We start from the raw sequence: 25,052 nt of genomic DNA, 5'->3' as shown, positions 1-25,052 counted from the left end.
GCGGCTGGGGCCGTGAGACATGGCCACTGAGCCTGTGCGTCCGGAGCCTGTGCTCCGCAACAGGAGAGGCCACAACAGTGAGAGGCCTGCGTACAGCAAAAAAAACAAAACAAAAGCAGCAAGGGAAAAACAACAAATAACACACAAGGGAATCCCCATAAGGATAAGAGCTGATCTTTCAGCAGAAACTCTGCAAGCCAGAAGGGACTGGCAGGACATATTTAAAGTGATGAAGGAGAAGAACCTACAACCAAGATTACTCTACCCAGCAAAGATCTAATTCAGATTTGATGGAGAAATTAAAACCTTTACAGACAAGCAAAAGCTGAGAGAGTTCAGCACCACCAAACCAGCTTTACAACAAATGCTAAAGGACCTTCTCTAGGCAAGAAACACAAGATAAGGAAAAGACCTACAAAAACAAACCCAAAACAATTAAGAAAATGGGAATAGGAACATACATATCGATAATTACCTTAAATGTAAATGGATTAAATGCTCCCACCAAAAGACATAGACTCACTGAATGGATACAAAAACAAGACCCATATATATGCTGTCTACAAGAGACCCACTTCAGACCTAGATACACGTACAGACTGAAAGTGAGGGGATGGAAAAAGATATGCCATGCAAATGGAAACCAAAAGAAAGCTGGAGTAGCAGTTCTAATATCAGACAAAATAGACTTTAAAATAAAGACTATTAGAAGAGACAAAAAAGGGCACTACATAATGAACAAGGGATCAATCCAAGAAGAAGATATAACAATTGTAAATATTTATGCACCCAACATAGGAGCACCTCAATACATAAGGCAAATACTAACAGCCATAAAAGGGGAAATCGACAGTAACACATTCATAGTAGGGGACTTGAACACCCCACTTTCACCAATGGACAGATCATCCAAAATGAAAATAAATAAGGAAACACAAGCTTTAAATGATACATTAAACAAGATGGACTTAATTGATATTTATAGGACATTCCATCCCAATACAACAGAATACACATTTTTCTCAACTGCTCATGGAACATTCTCCAGGATAGATCATATCTTGGGTCACAAATCAAGCTTTGGTAAATTTAAGAAAATTGAAATGGTATCAAGTATCTTTTCCGACCACAATGCTATGAGACCAGATACCAATTACAGGAAAAGATCTGTAAAAAAATACAAACACATGGAGGCTAAACAATACACTACTTAATAACCAAGTGATCACTAAAGAAATCAAAGAGGAAATCAAAAAATACCTAAAAACAAATGACAAGAGAGACACAACGACCCAAAACCTACTATGGGATGCAGCAAAAGCAGTTCTAAGAGGGAAGTTTATAGCAATACAATCCTACCTTAAGAAACAGGAAACATCTCGAATAAAAAACCTAACCTTGAACCTAAAGCAACTAGAGAAAGAAGAACAAAAAAAACCCAATGTTAGCAGAAGGAAAGAAATCATAAAGATCAGATCAGAAATAAATGAAACAGAAATGAAGGCAATGATAGCAAAGATCAATAAAACTAACAGCTGTTTCTTTGAGAAGATAAACAAAATTCATAAACCATTAGCCAGACTCATCAATAAAAAAAGGGAGATGACTCAAATCAATAGAATTAGAAATGAAAAAGAAGTAACAATTTACACTGCAGAAATACAAAAGATCATGAGAGATTACTACAAGCAACTCTATGCCAATAAAATGGACAACCTGGAAGAAATGGACAAATTCTTAGAAATGCACAACCTGGGTTTCCCTGGTGGCGCAGTGGTTGAGAGTCCGCCTGCCGATGCAAGGGACATGGGTTCGTGTCCCGGTCCGGGAAGATCCCACATGCCACGGAGTGGCTAGGCCCATGAGCCATGGCCGCTGGGCCTGCACGTCCGGAGCCTGTGGTCCGCAACGGGAGATGCTGCATACTGCACAAAAAATTAAAATCTTCCAACAAACAAAAGCCCAAGACCAGATGGCTTCACAGGCAACTTCTATCAAACACTTAGAGAAGAGCTAACACCTAACCTTCTCAAACTCTTCCAAAATATAGCAGAGAGAGGAACACTCCCAAAGTCATTCTACAAGGCCACCATCACCCTGATACCAAAACCAGACAAGGATGTCACAAAGAAAGAAAACTATAGGCCAATATCACTGATGAATACAGATGCAAAAATCCTCAACAAAATACTAGCAAACAGAATCCAACAGCACATTAAAAGGATCATATACCATGATTAAGTGGGGTTTACTGCAGGAATGCAAGGATTCTTCAATATACAGAAATCAATCAATGTGATACACCATATTAACAAATTGAAGGAGAAAAACCATATGATCATCTCAATAGATGCAGAGAAAGCTTTCGACAAAATTCAACACCCATTTATGATAAAAACCCTGCAGAAAGTAGGCATAGAGGGAACTTTCCTCAACATAATAAAGGCCATATATGACAAACCCACAGGCAACATCGTCCTCAATGGTGAAAAACTGAAAGCATTTCCACTAAGATCAGGAACAAGACAAGGTTGCCCACTCTCACCACTCTTATTCAACATAGTTTTGGAAGTTTTAGCCACAGCAATCAGAGAGGAAAAGGAAATAAAAGGAATCCAAATCGGAAAGGAAGAAGTAAAGCTGTCACTGTTTGCAGATGACATGATACTATACATAGAGAATCCTAAAGATGGTACAAGAAAACTACTAGAGCTAATCAATGAATTTGGTAAAGTAGCAGGATATAAAATTAATGCACAGAAATCTCTGGCATTCCTATACACTAATGATGAAAAATCTGAAAGTGAAATCAAGAATACACTCCCATTTACCATTGCAACAAAAAGAATAAAATATCTAGGAATAAACCTACCTAAAGAGACAAAAGACCTGTATGCAGAAAATTATAAGACACTGATGAAAAAAATTAAAGATGATACAAATAGATGGAGAGATATACCATGTTCTTGGATTGGAAGAATCAACATTGTGAAAATGACTCTACTACCCAAAGCAATCTACAGATTCAATGCAATCCCTATCAAACTACCACTGGCATTTTTCACAGAACTAGAACAAAAAATTTCACAATTTCTATGGAAACACAAAAGACCCCGAATAGCCAAAGCAATCTTGAGAACGAAAAACAGAGCTGGAGGAATCAGGCTCCCTGACTTCAGACTATACTACACAGCTACAGTAATCAAGACAGTATGGTACTGGCACAGAAACAGAAATATAGATCAATGGAAGAGGATAGAAAGCCCAGAGATAAACCCATGCACATACGGTCACCTTATCTTTGATAAAGGAGGCAGGAATGTACAGTGGAGAAAGGACAGCCTCTTCAATAAGTGGTGCTGGAAAAACTGGACAGGTACCTGTAAAAGTATGAGATTAGAACACTCCCTAACACCATACACAAAAATAAGCTCAAAATGGATTAAAGACCTAAATGTAAGGCCAGAAATTATCAAAGTCTTAGAGGAAAACATAGGCAGAACACTCTATGACATAAATCACAGTAAGATCCTTTTTGACCCACCTCCTACAGAAATGGAAAGAAAAATAAACAAATGGGACCTAATGAAACTTCAAAGCTTTTGCACAACAAAGGAAACCATAAACAAGACCAAAAGACAACTCTCAGAATGGGAGAAAATATTTGCAAATGAAGCAACTGACAAAGGATTAATCTCCAAAACTTACAAGCAGCTCATGAAGCTCAATAACAAAAAAACAAACAACCCAATCCAAAAATGGGCAGAAGACCTAAATAGACATTTCTCCAAAGAAGATATACAGACTGCCAACAAACACATGAAAGAATGCTCAACATCATTGATCATTAGAGAAATGCAAATCAAAACTACAATGAGATATCATCTCACACCGGTCAGAATGGCCATCATCAAAAAATCTACAAACAATAAATGCTGGAGAGGGTGTGGAGAAAAGGGAACACTCTTGCACTGCTGGTGGGAATGTGAATTGGTTCAGCCACTACAGAGAACAGTATGGAGGTTCCTTAAAAAGCTACAAATAGAACTACCATATGACCCAGCAATCCCACTACTGGGCATATACCCTGAGAAAACCATAATTCAAAAAGAGTCATGTACCAAAATGTTCATTGCAGCTCTATTTACAATAGCCCGGAGATGGCGACAACCTAAGTGCCCATCATCAGATGAGTGGATAAAGAAGATGTGGCACATACATACAATGGAATATTACTCAGCCATAAAAAGAAACGAAATTGAGCTATTTGTAATGAGGTGGATAGACCTAGAGTCTGTCATACAGAGTGAAGTAAGTTAGAAAGAGAAAGACAAATACCGTATGCTAACACATATACATACAATCTAAGAAAAAGAAACAAATGTCATGAAGAACCTAGGGGTAAGATGGGAATAAAGACACAGACCTACTGGAGAATGGACTTGAGGATATGGGGATGGGGAAGGGTAAGCTGTGCCAAAGTGAGAGAGTGGCATGGACATATATACACTACCAGTCGTAAAACAGATAGCTAGTGGGAAGCAGCCGCATAGCACAGGGAGATCAGCTCGGTGCTTTGTGACCACCTAGAGGGGTGGGATAGGGAGGGTGGGAGGGAGGGAGACGCAAGAGGGAAGAGATATGGGAACATATGTATATGTATAACTGATTCACTTTGTTATAAAGCAGAAACTAACACACCATTGTAAAGCAATTATACTCCAATAAAGATGTATTAAAAAAAAAAGCAGAGAGAGCTATACTTACATCAGACAAAATAGTCTTTAAACTAAAAATGGTAAAAATAAATAAATAAATAAAAACTACATCAGTTTGCACATTCTAATCACTTTCCAGTATCAAAAGGGAGATTTTTACTTATATAATAGTCCTAGTGTATGCAGCTGGTAAAACCAGAGGCTACAATCCAGTATTACTGCTAAGAGACATTTTTCATCCACCAATGTTGTACATGTATGAAAATGGTGTACAGTACAATAATGTAAATCCTAAAAGCACCACTCTTTTAGCATAATAGAAGAAAGTCCGAAGAGCTCCTATACAGACTACTGTAGGTAACTTCACTTCTTTGATACTTGTAGCTTATTGTAATTTTTAAAAAATAAATTCAAGGTCATTCATTGTAAAAAAAAAAAAAAAAAGACAAAGGTCATAATATAATGAGAAAGGGTCAATACACCAAAAAGATATATCAGTTGTAAATATTTATGTACCCAACATCAGAGCACCTAAGCAAAAGGAGAAATAAACATCAATATAATAATAGTTAGGGACTTTAATAATGCACTCCCAACAACAGATAGCTCATCCAGACAGAAAATCAGTAAGAAGACCACAGATTTGAACAGTACTATAGAACAAATGGCCCTAAGAGACACACACAGAACATTCTATCTGACAACAGCAGAATACACATTCTCCTCAAGCAGACATGGAAAACCACATGCTAGGGCAGACCACATGCTAGGCCACAAAACAAGTCTTAGCACATTCAAGAAGACTGAAATTATACCAAGTATCTTCTCTGACAATGGTATGAAATCAGAAATCAATAACAAGAAGAAAACTGGGAAATTCACAAAACATGAAAATTAAATAACATTCTCCTGAACAACTAACGGATCAAAGAAAAACTAAAGAGGAAATTTAAGTGTATCAAGACAAACAAAAATGGAAACACACCATACCAAAACTTACAGGATGCCCCAAAAGCAGTTCTAAAATAGAAGTTCAGAGCAATAAATGCTGACATTAAGAAGCAAGAAAGATCTCAATAAACAATAACTCCATGGCTAAAATAACTAGAAAAAGAAAAAACTGAGCCCAAAGTTAGCAGAAGAAAGGAAATAATAAAGATTAGAGCAGAAATAAATGCAGTAGAGAACAGGAAAACAATAGAAAAGATTAACCAAACTAAGAGTCCGTTCTTTGAAAAGATAAAATTGATAAACCTTTAGCTAGACTAACCAAGGAAAACAGAGGATCCAAATCAACAAAACTGTATGAAAAAAGGAGACATTACAACTGATATCACAGACATACAAAGACTCCTAAGAGGCTACTGTGAACAACTATATACCAACAAACTGGACAACCTAGAAAATGTACCAATTCTTAGAAACATACAAACTACCAAGCCTGCTAGTTCTATTTTTAGAGAAACCTCCATAGCGTTTTCCACAGTGGCTACCCCAACTTACACTCCCACCAACATTTGTAATTTGTGTTATTTTTGATGACAGCCATTCTGACAGGTGTGAGGTGATATCTCATTGTGGTTTCAATTTGCATTTCTCTAATGATTAGTGATGTGAGCATCTTTTCATGTGCCTGTTGGCCATCTGTATTTCTTCTTCAGAAAAATGTCTATTCAGTTCTTCTGCTCATTTTTTAATCAGGTTGCTTTTTTTTCATGTTGAGTTCTGTGAGCTGTTTCTGTAGATTGGATATTAACTAACCCCTTATTGGTCATATCATTGGCAAAAACTTTCTCCCATTCAGTATGCTGTCCTTTCATTTTGTAGATGGTTTCCTTTGCTGTGCAAAAGCTTTAACTTTATTTAGGTCCCATTTGCTTATTTTTGCTTTTATTTCCTTTGCTTTAGGAGACAGATCCAATATTGCTACAAGTTATGTCAAAGAATGTTCTGCCTGTGTTTTCCTCTAGGAGTTTTATAGTATCCAGTCTTACATTTAGGTCTTTAATCCACTTTGAGTTTTTTAATCAATATATAGTGTTAGAGAATGTTCTGATTTCATACTTTTACATGTAGCTGTTCAGTTTTCCAAGCACCACTTACTGAAGAGACTGTCTTTTCTCCATTGTATATTTTGCCTCCTTTGTCACAGATTGACCATAGTCTGTAGGTTTATTTCTGGGCTCTCTATTCTGTCCCATTGATCTATGTGTCTGTTTTTGTACCAGTACCATACTGTTTTGATTACTGTAGCTTCGTAGTATAGTCTGAAGTCTAAACTACCATATGACTACCATATGACTACCATATGACCCAGCAATTCCACTCCTGGGTATATATCCGAAAAAAACAAAAACACTAATTCAAAAAGATACATGCACCCCAATGTTCATAGCAGTATTTACAAGTGCCAAGATATGGACGCAACCTAAGTGTCCATCAACAGATGAATATATATATACCACATCTTCACACACACACACACACACACACACACACACACACACACACACACACACACACACAATGGAATACTACTCAGACATAAAAAAGAATGAGATTTTGCCATTTGAAGCAACATGGATAGACTTTGAGGGCATTATGATAAGTGAAGTAAGTCAGACAAAGACAAATACTGTATGGTATTACTTATATGTGGGATCTAAAAAATACAACAAACTAGTGAATATAACAAAAAAAAAAAAACACAGATTCACAGATATAGAGAACTAGCGGTTACCAGTGGGAAGAGAGAAGGGAGAGGGGCATTATGAGGGTAGGGGACTAAGAGATACAACCTATTAGGAATAAAATAAGCTACAAGGATATACTGTACTACATGGGGAATATAGCCAATATTTTATAATAACTATAAATGGATATTAACCTTTAAAAATTTTGAATCACTATATTGTACACCTGTAACTTATACTGTACAGCAACTATACTCCAATTATAAAAAACAAAGACAAAGGGCTTGCCTGGTGGCGCAGTGGTTGAGAGTCCGCCTGCCGATGCAGGGGACACGGGTTCATGCTCCGGTCCAGGAAGATCCCACATGCCGCGGAGCGGCTGGGCCCGTGAGCCATGGCCGCTAAGCCTGCGAGTCCAGAGCCTGTGCTCCGCAACGGGAGAGGCCACAGCAGTGAGAGGCCCGCGTACCGCAAAAAAACAAAACAAAACTACCAAGACTGATTGAAGAAGAAACAAGTCTGAACAGACCGATTACTAGTAAGGAGATTGAATCAGTAACCAAACTTCCAATGAAGAAAAGCACACGACCCAGATGGCTTCACCAGTGAAGTTTGCCAAACATCAAACTCTTTCAAAAAATCAAAGCAGAGGGAACACTCCCAAGCTCATTTTACAAGGCCAGCATCACCCTAATACTAAAGACAAAAAAGAACAGTACCAGAAAATAAAACTACAGATCAATATCCCCGGTGAACACAGATGCAACAATTCTCAATGACATACTAGCAGACCAAAATCAGCCCCATATTAAAAGGAACATTCACCATGATTAGGTGAGATTTATAGCTGGGATGCAAAGACGGTTCAATACATGCAAATCAATAAATGATATACCACATTAATAGAAGGAAAGAAAAAAATCATATGCTCATCTCAATAGATGCAAAAAAAGGAGTTGAGAAAATTCAACATTTGTTCTTGATAAAAACTCTTAACAAATTAGAAGAATTATTCCTCAACATAATAAAGGCCACGTATGACAAGCCCACTACTAACATGATACTCAATGGTGAAAGCTTGAAACTTATTCTCTAAGATCAGGAATAAGACAAGGATGCTCACTCTCGCCACTCCTATTCAATATAGTACTGGAAGTCCTGGCCGGAGCAATCAGGCAAGAAAAAAATAAAAGGCATCTGAGGGCTTCCCTGGTGGCACAGTGGTTGAGAATCTGCCTGCTAATGCAGGGGACACGGGTTCGAGCCCTGGTCTGGGAGGATCCCACATGCCGTGGAGCAACTAGGCCCCTGAGCCACAGCTACTGAGCCTGCGCGTCTGGAGCCTGTGCTCCACAACAAGAGAGGCCACGATAGTGAGAGGCCCGCACACCGTGATGAAGAGTGGCCCCCACTTGCCACAACTAGAGATAGCCCTCGCACAGAAACAAAGACCCAACACAGCAAAAATACATTAATTAATTAATAAACTCCTACCCCCAACATCTTCTTAAAAAAAAAAATTTCTAATTTCCAAATTAGAAAGGAAGAAGTAAAACTGTCTCTATTTGCTGATGACATGATTTTATATAGAGAAAATCCTAAAGACTTTAGCCAAAAAACCGTTAGATCTATTCATTGAATTCAGCAAAGTTACAGGATACAAAATTAACATACAAAAAATCAGTAGCATTTCTATACACTAACAAATTAGCTGGAAAAAAAGAAAATAATCCCATTTACAATAGCATCCAAACAATAAAATACTTAGGAATAAACTTAACCAAAGAAGTGAAACATCTCTTCTCCGAAAGCTAAAAGATACTGACAAAGCAATCAAAGAAGATATAAGTAAATGGAAAGGCATCCAGTGTTCATGGAATGGATGAATTAATATTTTAAAATTGTCCACACTTACCCAAGGCCATCTACTGATTCAATGCAATGCCTATCAATATTCCAGTGGCATTTTTTTTTTTTACAGAAGCAGAAAAAGAATCCTAAAATTTATAATGAATGGCAAAAGACCCCAAAGAGCCAAAGCAATCCTCAAGAAGAAGAACAAAAAGCAGGAGGCATCACACACATCCAGACTTCCCGCTAATACTATAAAGCTATAGTAATTAAAACAGTGCAGTAGTGACATAGAAACAAAGAGATCAATGGAACAGTACTGACAGCCCAGAAGTAAACCCAAGCACACACAGTCAAAACTAATATTTGACAAGGGAGTCAAGAATACTCAGTGGAGAAAAGACAGTCTCTCCAACAAATGGTGCTGAGATAATTGGATATTCATATATAAAAGAAAGAAACTAGACCCCTATATTACACCACTCACAAAAATTAACTTGAAATGGATTAAAGACTTAAATGTAAGACCCGAAACCATGAAACCCCTAGAAGAAAACATTGAAAATAAGCTTCTTAATATGGGTGTTGGCAATAATTCTTTGGATATGACACCTAAAGCACGGCAACAAAGTAAAAAATAAACAAGTGACACTACATCAAGCTAAAAAGCTTCTGCACAGCAAAGGAAACAACCAAGTGAAAAGACAACCTATGGAATGGGAAAAAAATATATGTAATAAGAGAATAATATCCAAAATATATAAAGAACTCATTCAACTCAACAGCAAAAACCACAAATAATCCAATTAAAAAATAGGCAAAAGACATTAATACACTTTTTTCCAAAGAAGATATATGAAAGGCAAACAGGTACATGAAAATGCTCAACATCACTAGTCATTAGAGAAATGCACATCAAAACCGCAACGAGTTATCACCTCACACCTGTTAGAATGACCATCATCAAAAATTGAGACAACAAATGTTAGTGAGGATGTGGAGAAAAGGGAACCCCTGTGCACTGTTAGTAGGACTGTAAACTGGTACAGCCACTATGGGAAACAGTATGGAGGATCCTCAAAGAATTAAAAATAGAGCTACTATATGATACAGCAATTCTATTTCTAGGAATATATCCTAAGGAAGTGAAAACACTATCTCAAAAAGATATCTGCACCCCATGTTTGTAGCGGCATATATTTACAATACCCAAGACATGAAAACAACCTTAGTATCCACTGATGTCCATTATTCATCAATGGATAAAGAAGTTGTGGGGTGTGTGTATAAATGATCTTAAAAAACAACAACAACAACAAACAAACTCACAGAAAAAGAGATCGGATTTGTGGTTACCAGAAGTGGAGGTGGGGCAGGGGGCAGTGGCAGAATTGGATGAAGGCAGTCAAAAGGTACAAACTTCCAGTTACAAAGTAAGTACTAGGCATATGATGCATGTATAGGATGATGACTATAGGTAACACTGCTGTAGAATACACATGAAAGTTGTTTAAGAGAGCAAATCCAAAGGGTACTCATTACCAAAAGCAAAACACAAAACCTTTTTTGCTTTTTATTGTATCTATGAGATGATGGAGGCTAACTAAACTTGTTACAATAATCATTTCACAATATATGTAAGTCAAACTATTTTGCTGTACACATTAAACGTATACAGTAATATATGTCAATTATATCTCAATAAAACCTGAAAAATAAAAATGAGGCCGATTTAATATATGTGTATGTGAGTGTACACACATATATATATTACATATACCTCCACAATGATATGTAAAGAACACCAAAATATGTGAAAAAAACACATATTAAGCAATGTGTATGGTACACTTTCATTTGTAGTTAGAGAGTAAAAAAAGGGACATACACATATACATGTATGAATTTGTGCATGTAAAGACGATTTCTTAACAGCGATTACTTCTTGAGAAGAGGCCTACAAAAGGATAGCATAGAGGGATACTGATGTTTCACTGTATACCTCTCTGTATTATTTGAATTTTTAGGCCCTTTTTTTAGTACTTCTATTACTTTTTCGATAGAAGGTTTTTACTGTAAATATTAACACAAAATTGCTGTAATAATTGTTCTACCTAAATGGTTAGTTTCTAAGCACCCTACCAAATTTATTCTCTGCAATGGTTTTAAACTTTACCCTTCAATCACAGATCTCATAATTTCATTGTAAATCTTCTTCCACCAAAAATGATAAAAATTTTGTAAATAATATAATAAAATCTAGCCAATTAAGGATCTCAATGGATGCTATTTTATTTCACAATCAGTTCCTTTCTTCAACATTAGAAATCTTTCATTTCTCCAACTTCAATAATAAGCCTAATAAGGACTTAATTTTTTTTAATAAATACGGTTTACCATGCTAAAAATACTTTTGACACATGAAAGGTATAAAAACATGATTTAGACTCTGATTCAGATTTCAGAACTGAGAGGGGCCTCAGAATCATTTAATTCTGCAAACAAAGCAACCAAAATCTGGGCATTAAGAGGGCTGCACAACGTCAGAATAGGGCAAAAACTGAGCTGAGCTCCTGGTCTGACCTCCATTACTCTGTCCTAATTAGCATTTTTTTTTTTTTTTTTTAAAGAAACAAAGCAGGTAGGTGAGGCAAAGGCAGGCCTTCTGGATTTGGGTTTCTGGAGGGTGAAAGGGCAAAAAAAAACATTTAGAGCAGAAACCTAGCCACTGGAGTAAGGTATGGCAGGGAAAGATACAGGAGAAGGAATCTACCTAGCCAACACTACACAGCTCAATTCTCATTCTGAATCAACTAGGAAGGGTAAGGGAAGACAAAGCTGAATCAATTCTTACTTTTGAAAATGATTTACAGTGGAGGACAATATTATTTTTTTATCGACAAGAAACAAATACCTACTTGAGGGCAGCTCTAGGGCCAAGGGAATTTGAATGCCAATCTGTTACAAGAAAAACTATCAAAAGAAAAAGAAGTCTATTCAAACTTCATTTTAGAGCTCTATGACATTCAGGCTACTCAAATCATTCCCCAAAATCTTCAGAAATTTCTAAAAAGTGAGAGAAAGCCTTGTTAACAGTTTCATTATATTTTTCTGACAAGGTAATTCACTCTGTGCCAATTTAATGTTAAAATAGAGTTGGATTTTTTTTTTTTTTTTTTCGGTACGCGGGCCTCTCACTGCTGTGGCCTCTCCCGTTGCGGAGCACAGGCTCCGGACGCGCAGGCTCAGTGGCCATGGCTCACGGGCCTAGCCGCTCCGCAGCAGGTGGATCTTCCCAGACAGGGGCACGAGCCCATGTCCCCTGCATCGGCAGGCGGACTCTCAACCACTGCGCCACCAGGGAAGCCCTAGAGTTGGATTTTTTAATGCATTAAAATGTGTGCCCTACAGCTTACTGGAGTATTTTAATAATTATGTGCATGCTATTACATTTATGATCTTTTCATAAAACTTAGTAGATAACTTCCCATTTAGTGATTAAGGATTCTTATGATAGTTAGCAATTCATGATATTTGCTTTATGACAGACTGTTGATCATATCTCTGACTAATCTGCTACTGCATCCTGAGATCAGGAATGCAACCCCAGCTGTAAGGCTTTCTTATGAGGGACAGGACAGAATCGGTGCCTTTACCTTCAGCCCCTACTGGAGGACAGTTCCAGGCCCAGTAAACAATAGTGCAGTTTGGCAGTCATCAATAGAAACTGCAAACTGGGGGAATCGCTAATGAAGTTGCTAACAAAGAACCACTGATACTCAATCAGTGATTCTCGAAGAGTGGTACAGGGACCCCTAAAGGTCTCTGAGACACTTTCGGGAGTTTGCAAGGTCAGAACTACTTTATAATACAATATTATTTGCTATTCTCACTCACTGTCATGAGTGTACGATGGAGCTTTCCAAAGGCTATATAACATGTGATATTATATAACGAAACATGTCAATATTTGGAAAGTGTGCCTAATGCAATGAACGAACATTTTCCAAATAACGAACATTTTCCAAATGACTAATCCATGATATTACAAAATCATTCATGAGTAAAACATTCATTCAAAGGAGAAGACCAATGGATTTTAAGGCGACAGAGTACAAAAAATTCTTTGACACGGTTTTAGATTCCACATTGCAACAAACCTTTGAGAACACCACTTACTCAGTTTTGATGTAGTATCAAAGAATATCCAGTTATCTGAAAAGCTTTTAAATATTCCTCCATTTTCTAACTCCTATAGACATCTGTGTGAGGCTGAATTTTCTTTTATTTACCAAGCGTAACAACATATTGCAACAGATTGAATGCAGAAGCAGCTATGAGGACCCAGCTGTCCTCTATTAAGTATGACACTGAAGAAATTTGCAAATATATATCAATAAAATGATGCCACTCTTGTCCCAATTTATTTTGGGTTTAGAAAATAGATATTTTGCATTAAAAGATTTCATGATACCATTTAGTGAGTTATTGTTTATTTTAAATAAATTAAGAAATATTTTTGAATGTTCTCAATTTTAATTTCTAATATGGTAAATATCAACAGGTATAGCCATATAAACAAAAGCTCCTGTGGTAATGGTGGGGGGGGATCTGCAATAATTTTTAAGAGTATAAAAGGGCCTTCAGAACAAAAAATTTGAGAATCACTGCATTATATAACTAAAAATATTTTACTGCTGCAAATGTTAGCACTTTAACAGTTTTTTGCAGCTTTTTTACAATTTGTTGTTTTATTTAAATATTAATAGATATAGCTATTAATATTAAAATAAACATATTTAACTGGGGCTGCTACTTTGATAGGACCCTACTCAATAAACTTATTGAAGTAAAAGCCTAAATGAAGGTATAAAGCCAACCCTAAATAAAGAAATAAACATGTAGTCTGATTTAGCTGTCTGTACCTTTGTACAGAGCTCAACAAATTTAACCCTATCAAGCAGCTCTTTATTCCTGGTATAAGGCCCAGGATCCGGCAGACCACGGGGCGCAAGGCTGGTGAAAAACAACTGCTATGGGTGATGGATTGTCCCTACTCGTATTTTAAAAGGTTGTTTGTCTAACCATGTGTCCACTTCTAAACCACAGTACTCTTAAATTACTCAGACTATGCATTCTGTCACTTCCATCAACTAACAAAATAAACTTGTATCCAACTTACAGAGGGTGAAGAGGGAAGTTTTTCACAGCTCAACTATTTAGAGGTAACCTTGAAGAATGCTTCCCTGCCGCCCCTCGCCCACCACCCCCCCCCAGGAAGAAAATGTAACACAAGGGGAATAAGAATTGTGGCCTGAAATCCTTTCTGGGATAAGGCAATCTATAAACAAAGTTGCCTGTCACAAACTCCAGCTTAAGGACATATTCCTAAAATAAACAAACAACACCGTACAGATAGTCATCCTTAGTAAAGAATAGCACAAAACTTAAAGACAGCACTACTAGGCCTTTACTGCAATTTCAAGGGACACTCGGGACTTTCTCAGGTTTTAGTTAATTTGCAAAATGAAACACCACAATTGAGCTCCTAGATTCTTCCCTTACCCTTAAAGTCAATGGTACCGAGTCTGAAGAAAAAAGATTAACTTAGTGTTAAATAACATTTGAAAAACTGAACGAGGCATGAGAACAAAAGCTAACAAAAGCTAAATTTCACACTAAATTAAGACAATAGTAAATATTTCGAATTCTGGATTGATTACTGAGATTATGAAAGATAATTTTCTTTCAAAATGAAAACTTTAGGAAGTATCAAAACTTTAGGAAGTATGAAAAGGTAAGCTAAAAAGCAGAGAATAATTACCCTCAGGTGGGTTGCAGAGGCTCCTCCATTCATAAGAGAGCTAGTTTGATATGACAGCTGACTTGAGATTGATTTGAGAGTAGGTTCATAATAACGTATTAAATGTTGCTTCCAATATAATTTACAACAGAAATGAAGCAGTTTAGATCTCCCAAACAAACTTTGAGGCTTGGAGCTAATAAACTTAACATTCCTGAAACTTGAGAGTAAACTTCTAAAGCTAGGCCATTCCTTTATGTGCATTAAATAGTCATAACCCCTTGTGAAAATGATTTTTGCAATAAAAATGAGCTTTGAAATTTGAAAAAAATAATTTTCTCATCCAGAAAAAACTGAGACTATTTACAGTTGCTTCAAACAAAATGAAATATTTAGGTATAAATCTAACAAAACCTGTTTCGATCTGAATCCGGAAAATTAAAAAATGATGATGAAAATAATCAAAAATGGAGAAATATACTGTGTTCAAGAATTGGAAGATTCGGGGCTTCCCTGGTGGACCAGTGGGTAAGACTCCATGCTCCCAATTCAGGGGACCCAGGTTCGATCCCTGGTCGGGGAACTAGATCCCGCATACATGCTGCAACTAAGAGTTCACATGCCGCAACTAAGAGTTTGCATGGTGCAGCTAAGAGTTTGCGTGCCACAACTAAGGGTCCGCATGCCGCACCTAAGAGTCCACATGCTGCAGCTAAAAGATCCCATGTGCCGCAACTAAGACCCAGTGCAGCCAAAATAAAAAAATAAAAAATAAATATACTAAAAAAATTGGAAGATTCAACATAATAATGATGTCAATTCTCCACAAATTGATCCATGTTTAATGAAATTCTTATCAAAATCTCAGGAAGGTGTTGGTAGACAGAGACAAGTTTATTCTAAAGTTCATTTGGAAAGGTAGAGGACCTAGAGTAGCTAAAATAGGTAAAATTTTAAAAACAAAGCATAACATGAGATGAATCCCTCTACCATAATCATATATATATGGTTTACTATGTAGTCTGTAATGAGGAGAGTGTGGTATCATCAGAGGGACAGACACATATATCAGTAGAATAAAGAATCCAGAAATAGACCCACAAAAATAAGTCCAACTGATTTTTGACAAAGGTGCCAGATTCAGTGGAGGAAGAACAGCCTTTTCAACAAATGGTACTAGAGCAACTGGGCACTAAAAGGTGGGGGAAAAAAAATGAACCTCGACCTAAACCTCACAACTTATACAAAAATTAACTCAAAATGAATCATGGACTTTAAAACATAAAACCATAAAGCTTTTGGATAAAAACACAGTAGAAAATCTTTGGAGCTACAGACAAAGGGTACCAGGGATAGCAAAGAATTCTTAACTTGACACTAAAAAGCACAATCCATGAAAGAAAAATCTGATAAACTGGACCACATCAAAATTTAAAACCTTTCCTCTGAAAGACCCTGTGAAGAGGATGAAAAGACAAGCTACAAACCGGGAGAAAATATTTGCAAACCACGTACCTGACAAAGAACCTGCATTTAGTATATATATAAAGAACTATCAAAATTCAACAGTAAAAGCACAAACAATCCAATGAGAAATATAGGCAAAAAACAAACAAAATGAACAGGATCTTCTGATGGCAAATAAGCATATAAAAAGATGTTCAACATCATTAGCCATTAGGAACAATGCAAGTTAAAACCAAGAGACAGTGCTAAAAACCTGTAAGAATGGCTAAAATTTTAAAAAGTGAAAACACCAAATGCTGGCAAGGATGTGCAGAAAGTGGATCACTTATACATTGCTGGTAAAAATGTAAAATGGTACTGCTGCTCTACAAAAGAGAAAGGCGGTTTCTTACAAAACGTGTGCTTATCATACAATCCATCAAGTATACTTTCATGCATATATTCCAGAGAAATGAAAATTTATGTTCACACAAAGATCTGTACATGAATGGTCATAACAGCTTTATTAGGTAATAGCTAAAAACTGCAAACAATCCAAATGCCCTTCAACGGGATATACCATAACACTCTGTTGTATATCCATGCCATGGAATACTACCTGGGAATAAAAAAAGGAACAAGCTATTGATAGATGCAACAACTTGGATGGAGCTCAAGGGAAAAAATGAAATCTGCCAACCGCAAAAGGTTAAATACTGTATGATTCCAGTATTTATATTACATTCTTAAAATGATGAAATTATAGAAACGGTGAACAGATCAGTGGATGCCACAGATCAGAGAGCTGGGGAAGCCAGGAAGGTAACTGTGCCTATAAGTTGGTAACACAAGTTCCCTGTGATGGAACTGTTCTGCATCTTGACCACGGTGATGGTCACATGAATCTACACATGTGATAAAATTGCATAGAACTAAATAAACACACACACACACACACACACACACACACACACACACAGAAACAAGTCCAGGTAAAACTGGTGAAATCTGAATAAGGTTGATGAGTTGTATCAATGTATTACCACCAATTTCCTAACTGCAATATTATATTCTAAGTATGCTATATGTTACCACTGGAGAAACTGGATGAAGGATCTATGCGATCTCTCTACATAATGTTGTTAAAACTTCATGTCAACCTAAATTAACCAAAAATAAAGTTTTTTTAAATTTCTTAACTCCACTAAGAAAAAAAAGTAAGAATTGAGGACACTATACAGTTAACAAGTATTTCAAAGACTTATCATCACAGATGACTGATTTTCAGCTCTCAAGTGGGTAGCCACATAATTCAACTCCATCTACAACTCAGAAACCACAGACTTATTCCATTTTTCCTCTCTTCCTTCTTTCTCTTCCCTCCTCTACCACTCCATCAACCCCCTTCCTAACTGGCTATAAGAGAGAACTGCAGTATGTGTATATGTGTGTGTGTGTGTGTGTGTGTGTGTGTGTGTGTGTGCGCGCATGCGTACTGCAACTCCGTGTTCTCTCTAGTTTTATATAAACACGCACAGAGGTGTGGGTTGTTTTCAACCATACTTATTAATTAGCATTCTGTGCTCTTGGTTCCTAATTTTAAAATCCATTATGTGGCACATTTTATACTTCCCTTTAAAAATAATTAAAATGTCAGCTATTTGTTTATGACAATAGTTGCTTCCATCCCTACCCCCACCCCACTACATAGGAAAGTGGTCCTTAAAAAAAAGTTTTCGTATGTTGCTCTGAAGTTTGAGTTGATCACTGGTGGAACCTATACAATAAGATATCTTCTGTGCACTGAAACAGAAGTTAATGATTGCTAATTTTGGAGAATAAGCTAGGCACTTTTTCTGGTCACTGATATACACTCCATTTAATAAGCCACTGTCTCTGGGCATGGCATTGGTAGATTGAGCCTGGCATACTATACAGACTACGAAGTACTATTATCATACCATGTACTAAAAACATCTAATTAATACACTGCAGAAAGCTAGTTTATTTATAGTTCTGACTTTCCCTTGCTCAGAGAGCTCTCACAGCAGGCATTATTCTCATACTTTTTCCCTACCTTTGCTTTCTAAACAATTCTAAGTAATTCTAAGCCCTGACTCAGGGCTTCTGTTTGATACACACAGACACACACACACACACACACACACACACAGCACCACATTTCAGTGGGTGTTTAACTCCGTGGATCTTAGTCACTTGCCGAAAATATAATATTTGATTTGAGATATATATGTGTGTGTGTGGGGGGGGGTGTGTATATATCTCACAGGTATCATCTAATATAAGTTTTCCATATAACAGTCATGGGGTAGGACTCTTTTCCTCTCTAATTATAAGAAAAAAATATTTTTATAAGATCTGCTGTATTCTCAGACCATTAACTCAACATCATTCCACCCACCTCTCACATCAGTTTTTATTTGGGGGAGCAGAGGCACACCCTGTCCCAAAATATATCTTTCACAAATGTTCAAAGAAATAAAAACAGAAAGTATTATTCATGTGGCATTTCTTACACAATGGCCCCAAAATGTCAGTTTTCTACACTATAGCTCTTATAGTATCATTTTCAATTTCAGAGAAACAATCACATAATCAAATAGTATATTTCCCCCAAATGGCCAAGATCCATGGAATTAAATATCCATTAACATGTGGCCCATTAATGTACACAATCTTTTACATCTTGCTCTTAAAGATAAAATCTTAAGTTTTTCCTAATCTCTTACTCAGAAAGGTAATACCAAAAAAATAGTTTTCATTTCCAAGCAATGCAGAACTGCAATAAGCAGTCTTAAAAGAGCACATTAAATGCCCAATGAGGAATAACACAAAACAGCACAATTAGAAACTGTAGAAATTTTACCTTAATTCTTCTCTCGGTGTCATCTAATTTTAACTCTGCTGAAACGAGTTTCTTTGCTAAGTCATCTCGTTCAGGTAGGTGTCTAGCTTCAGAGATCTTTTTCAGTTTCTGTAAGGAAAGTTTTGTCCTAAATAGTTCACCTTCTGTATCTTTCACCCTTTTCTCAGTTGCCCGTTCTTTCTCTCGAGATTTTCTTAAGCGTTCTTTGAGTGCTGTAATCTCATTGTTATGACGAGCAATAAGTTGTGAGATTTCATTTTCTGTATCTTCAAACTTATTCAGGGCTTTCTCCTGCCGATACTGAAGCCTTTTCAAAGCCTTATTTTCTTTTAGCAGCTCAGCTAACTTGACCTGGAGTTCAGTTACTTCATTCTGCAATTCATTGATTTTTAGCAGTCTTGCAGAAAGAACCCGTTTTGTAACAAGATCAGTATCTTTCCGAAGTGGCTCCCTATTGAGGCCCTGGGAGTGAAATCCCGCTGGGACTCCCCTTCTGTTTGGTGGACCCTTAGGGCTTGGTTTCCTAGGGACTAAAAAAGAAACAGTAATAATGTAAAGTGAAAGCTGTACCAGATGTAGTATTATTTACTCATCCTAACACAAGTGGATCCACAACATTCTTTAGTTATCTTGTTTCCTTAAAAAATGATTTTACAATATTTAATTAGATATCAGGTTTTACCTAGAGCTCTTAATATAATGGTTTTATAAGAAAGGTTTGAAATCTTTTAAGAAAGTTCAAGAATTATATTCTGATCCAGCAAAACAATATCCCCATAGTTTATAGGGAATTATTTTACCATTTTTAACTTTACAGATAAGATAGCCAGCCAGCATTTGAACACAGGCACCGTCAGCACTAGCATGGTGCCTAATAAATACTGGACAAAATATTGTGATATTCAAGTCATTTGTGCCAAGATATTTGGGATCATTATTTAAAATGTGGAAATGTATGGGTTTTTTAAATTAGTTAGAAATCTCTATTTGGAGAAAGAGGATGACAACATGACAGCAAGAAGATTTGCGACTCAGATTTACCACTTAATAAATCCTTGAGCAATTCAACTTAAACCTTTTCCAGGTCTATCTTCCCTACCCACAGAATGAGGATAACAACTCATTTGTTGTCGTGAGCATTAACTGAAGTTTGCATGTAAAACAGAAAGTTCTCCACAAATATTCTCTGTCAGCGACAAAAACTTAATCCCAGGTATCAGTGATTGGAAACAGAAAACACTTCAGCAGTACAGGTGTGATTCTAAATGCTTTCTCAGAGGCTTTCTTTTGTGTGATGTTCGAATCAAAAACATCTGGCATAATTTAAGAACAAGATAAACAAAAAACTCCACCCTAAAAAGTACAAGCATGTGAAATCTGTAAAGTTAACTAACACACATTAATCACAATATTTCACAAAAATTTGGAATGTTTTTTTTTTCTTTTTACTAAAAGTTCATTAAACTTAAGCCTCAATATACAAAGCACCTGCCCTTTAAAAGAGGCATCTGGAAGTCTGCCACAGTTGAGAATAACGAACTTTAATCTCCAAGGTGACTGCATTTTTTCAAGAAGGAAATGCATTCCAGAGGGAAAAAAAAATGAAGAAAAACTAGAAAATCCAATGTTTCCCTACCCGTTTTACCAGCCATGGATACCCTGATTTCATTATGTAAACAAGGGTAAGAGTAATATTTACAATTTAACACTATAAAGTTTCATTAAAGAGATGGAAGTTTTATAGAAGCTATTTTGAATGTGTAACTGATTTGGGATTGCAGCTCTATAAATGCTTGAATATATGAAAGGAAGTGGTAATAAAAAGAAATGAGGGAAAACCTACTTGTAACTCTGAAACTATGCTATCCAATATAGTAGTCACTAGCCACATGTGCCTACTGAGAAACTTGAAATGTGGGTGGTCCAAACTGAGACACCCCGTAACTATGAAATACATACCAGATTTCAAACACTTAGTTTAAAAAAAAAAAGGAATGCAGAATATTCCACACACTATGTTTTATATTAACTATATTTAGAAATGATAATATTTTGGATATGTTGGGTTAAATAAATTATTAAAATTAATTCCACCTGCTTTTCTTTTTAAATGTGGCAGTAAAAAACTGTATATGTGGCTTGCATTTGCGACTTGCATTATATTTCCATTGGAGAGATTGCTCCAGTTTTAAATTGGAGCACCCATCATTTCAATTCTCTTTCTTTCCCAACATACTGAATTAATAGAGTTTTAGTATCTATATGCTATTATAGAATATGTATTCAGCTCTTGGAGTGACAGAAACTTTATACATAAAAATGACTGTACATAAGGATGAATGTTAATCATTCCAAATCTCTGATTTTTATGTATAAAATTATATTGCTCAGCAAACAAGACTTCATACAAATGGAAACTTAATTTGAAAAGTTAAAGCCTAGATATTATACGAATCAGGATAAAAATTTTCCACTAATATTTTATTGAACAATTTAGCCAGACAGAAAGGGCTTCCACAACCAACTTTTGACATCCTAAAAATCTGAACATTGATTTTTAGCATATTCTATTAGTACATCTACAAACAAAGTACACTTAACCAGAACTCAAAAATATTTCTTAGCGTTCATCTACCTCTTTCATGTTTAAAACTATCAAGATGAAATACAGGGCTAATAGGAGTCAGAACAAAGATGACTTATTGTTGTGTATATCATTCTTCATCTCCCCCTTGTTAAGTCACCACCAAAAAGAGGGTGGGCAAATAACTGCTTTTTTCCTTCCGTCAGGTGTTAAAATTACGGTATGACTCATTTAAAAAACATGTAACAAAGATAAACTATGCATCTACCAAAAACTCAGTGTTTATATTATTGATAAAACAAGAAATAGAATAAGTATGTAATATGTAATACACAAAGATGTATAAATTTTAAATTTTATTATCATATAACTTCTGATAGAGCACAAATTTTACTTCTGATAGAGCACAAATAACTTCTGATAGAGCACAAATAAAGCATGCTGAAATTTAAAAGGAGGAAGAATATGTTATCAAACATGAAATTCCACAAATTCAAGTGTTAAAGATGCTTTTTTAATCACATTTGTTCTTTCCTTAATTTAGTCTACACTGATGATTGTGACTTAAACCAAAAGGAATTAACTTAGTGTTTAAGGAAAGTTATCAGTTTGGTTATGTTGTTTGATCTCAGGTAGACAAATTACCACAGATTTTAATTCAAAACATAATGCAAAGCAGAAAACAGTACAAGTCAGATTGAAGACAATAACCGAAATTTTTCTGGGTGATATTAGAACTGTTTCTCATAGCTTTTTCTCAATTATCTTCTTAAATAAGATAAGGCGTAAGAAGTTCTGACTCCTTAATTGGGTAGCCTCCTAAACTGCTTCTGGGTAACAAGTGAAAAAGTATTCTTGCCAGTAATTCCCAAGGTATGTAAATGATTTCTTGGGAATAAACAGTCATTTTCTAAGGTTCAATCCTAAGGTCTGTTTGTTCTTAATTATATAGCAAAAGTTTAATATCAGATCATGCTCTCAGCCACAAAATCAAAACAAGAAAACTGCACTGAGACAGATTTGGAGGAAGAGACTAAGAAACCTGCAGCATTGTACTTGCAGGACAAACAGACAGACAAACAGAAGAAGAAAATGCACCCAAATTGTTCAAAGTATCAACATCCCTGGGAAGCTATATCAGGGATCCATGAGAGGGCTGCTTTCAAAAGGAACATACACTCTTCTAAAAAAGCAAATGTTACTTTTCAAAGTAAAAATCTGTAAAGGCAAATTTAATCAAACTCCTGATTAAAACTTTTCAATAGCTAACTATTCTCCTGTACAGAAACAGTCAATATCTTAACACAAGATTCCAGGTGTTTCATTGCCTTCCCCCTGTTTTCCTTTTCATCTCCCAAACTTACCACTCCCTGCCTTGCAATCTTACCATTCTAAGCTACTGCTGTTATATTGTGCTGTATTTATTAACATATATTATAAAACCTCATTTACCTTAGCTTACTTTTCTATGATATACTCATACTCCTTACATATTTTGTTACTAAGTACACCAGGGTTTTCTTGACCAGGGATTTATTAAGATGAAGAAGAGATTTCTAGAACATTATCTAGTCAAATATATATTAATAACTAGTTCCAGACTAGTAACATTTTAGTTAGAAAAATTATTTCTAATGATTTATGTTGTTTCCATTATAACACAGCTTAATAGAAAACAGACTGGTGGACCCAAGCACCAAATTCCAATTCTAGGCTGAATTTGAACTTTTGTAATAAGTAGGGAAAGTAATTTTACTCAATCTATAAAAATGCCCCTTAACCACTTTATATCAATGCTTCTCACTACTTTTTGAAATTGAAGATAAAGGAAGGTCCACGTGTTTTGTGGGGCTTTTTGTGGTTTTTTTGCCTTTACAGTACCTCACAAACTCCAAGATAATCATTTATTTAGGAACAAGAGAAAACAAAATGAGAAGCCTCAGTTATGGTTCTTTCTTTGGTATACCGTATGACTTTGAATATAACAAAGGATAATACACAGTACCATAAGCAACATTTATAAAAATATATCCTATTCTAAATGTAAATCATCCCATTTCCATGCACATATCCATATACATATTAATAGAAGAGTTTCATTCATACATGTTTTCCTTAAGCATTCAAAATGAATTTTCTAGATCTACTGGACTTTTTTAAAGGATGCTTACCTTGATGACGCACTTGGCTGTCTGAAATTTGTTTTTTAGGATTTTTTCTCTTAATACTTGCCGGTGAGGACGGATGGACCAGCGATGACCGGCCAGAAGACTGTGGTGTAGCTCCAAAATCAGATGAACAGTAAGAGTAATAATGTCTGCCTGCCTTACTTTCTTTACCAGTACCTGGACTTCTTTCTCTTTCCCCCATGGCTTTGAAAAATGGCCTCTATTCACATAATTTCACAGATTCTTTTCTTCAGAAAAATCCATGGCAATCCTGAAGAGCATTTTTTAGAGTCTTCAGATCTCGGGGATAATATTCATGTATGTGCAATTTGTTTTCTCTCTGTATCTGTGGTCCACAATTCACAGGAGGGACCAGAAAATACACTTTTTTCCCCTACAATTAAGGAAGGGGGAAGGAAACTCATCATATTTCATGAAATAGATTTCTACAGTTAATTACAATGAAATATACTAAAAGCAAAATAATATACTGCTTATAATTTTTAAAAGAGGCTGTAATTTAATTCATCTATATTTTCACACAGTTGTTTACAGTATTTGGAGAAAAGACAAACTGTCAGAGCCTAGACAGAGAACATGTAAAGTACCTGACATATACTTGCTTCTGAATAAATGTTAACTGCACTTGACTCCCTTGAATCTTAAGATTTAAAATAAACACAAGTGCTGATTTTTAACAGGTGAATTATGATCAAATCACCAATTTCTTTCTTTTTTGGGGGGGTGGGGTGTTGGGGGATGGTGGTAAAGGACAAGACTGCTAACAAAACCAAAGAAAAATATCTAAAATTGCATAAAAATGTAAAACTGAAAGTATGTAAAAAAATTAATCAAATTAAAGCACCTGATGAAAAAACATTTGCAACATGACAGAAAAATGG

The 25,052-nt window shown here is 35.9% G+C and overlaps 1 protein-coding gene across 1 annotated transcript in view; it reads right to left on the bottom strand.

Moving 5' to 3' along the window:
• LCA5 (lebercilin LCA5) overlaps window positions 1–24,439 on the bottom strand; it is a 65,312-nt gene extending 40,873 nt beyond the window's left edge. Inside the window, exons 1-2 of the mRNA XM_082855370.1 lie at window positions 24,154–24,439; window positions 19,399–19,928 (exon numbers count right to left, since the gene is read on the bottom strand). Of these exons, the coding sequence (XP_082711496.1) occupies window positions 19,399–19,928; window positions 24,154–24,352 (729 nt within the window). The 5' untranslated portion in view covers window positions 24,353–24,439. The remainder of the gene's footprint in view (window positions 1–19,398; window positions 19,929–24,153) is intronic.
• Window positions 24,440–25,052: the final 613 nt, after the last annotated feature.

The sequence above is a fragment of the Leucopleurus acutus genome (assembly GCF_964270905.1).
Source record: "Leucopleurus acutus genome assembly, chromosome: 15".
Taxonomy (NCBI): domain Eukaryota; kingdom Metazoa; phylum Chordata; class Mammalia; order Artiodactyla; family Delphinidae; genus Leucopleurus; species Leucopleurus acutus.
The sequence above is the reverse complement of the archived record's forward strand: the minus strand, read 5'-3'. Positions and strand labels throughout refer to the sequence as shown.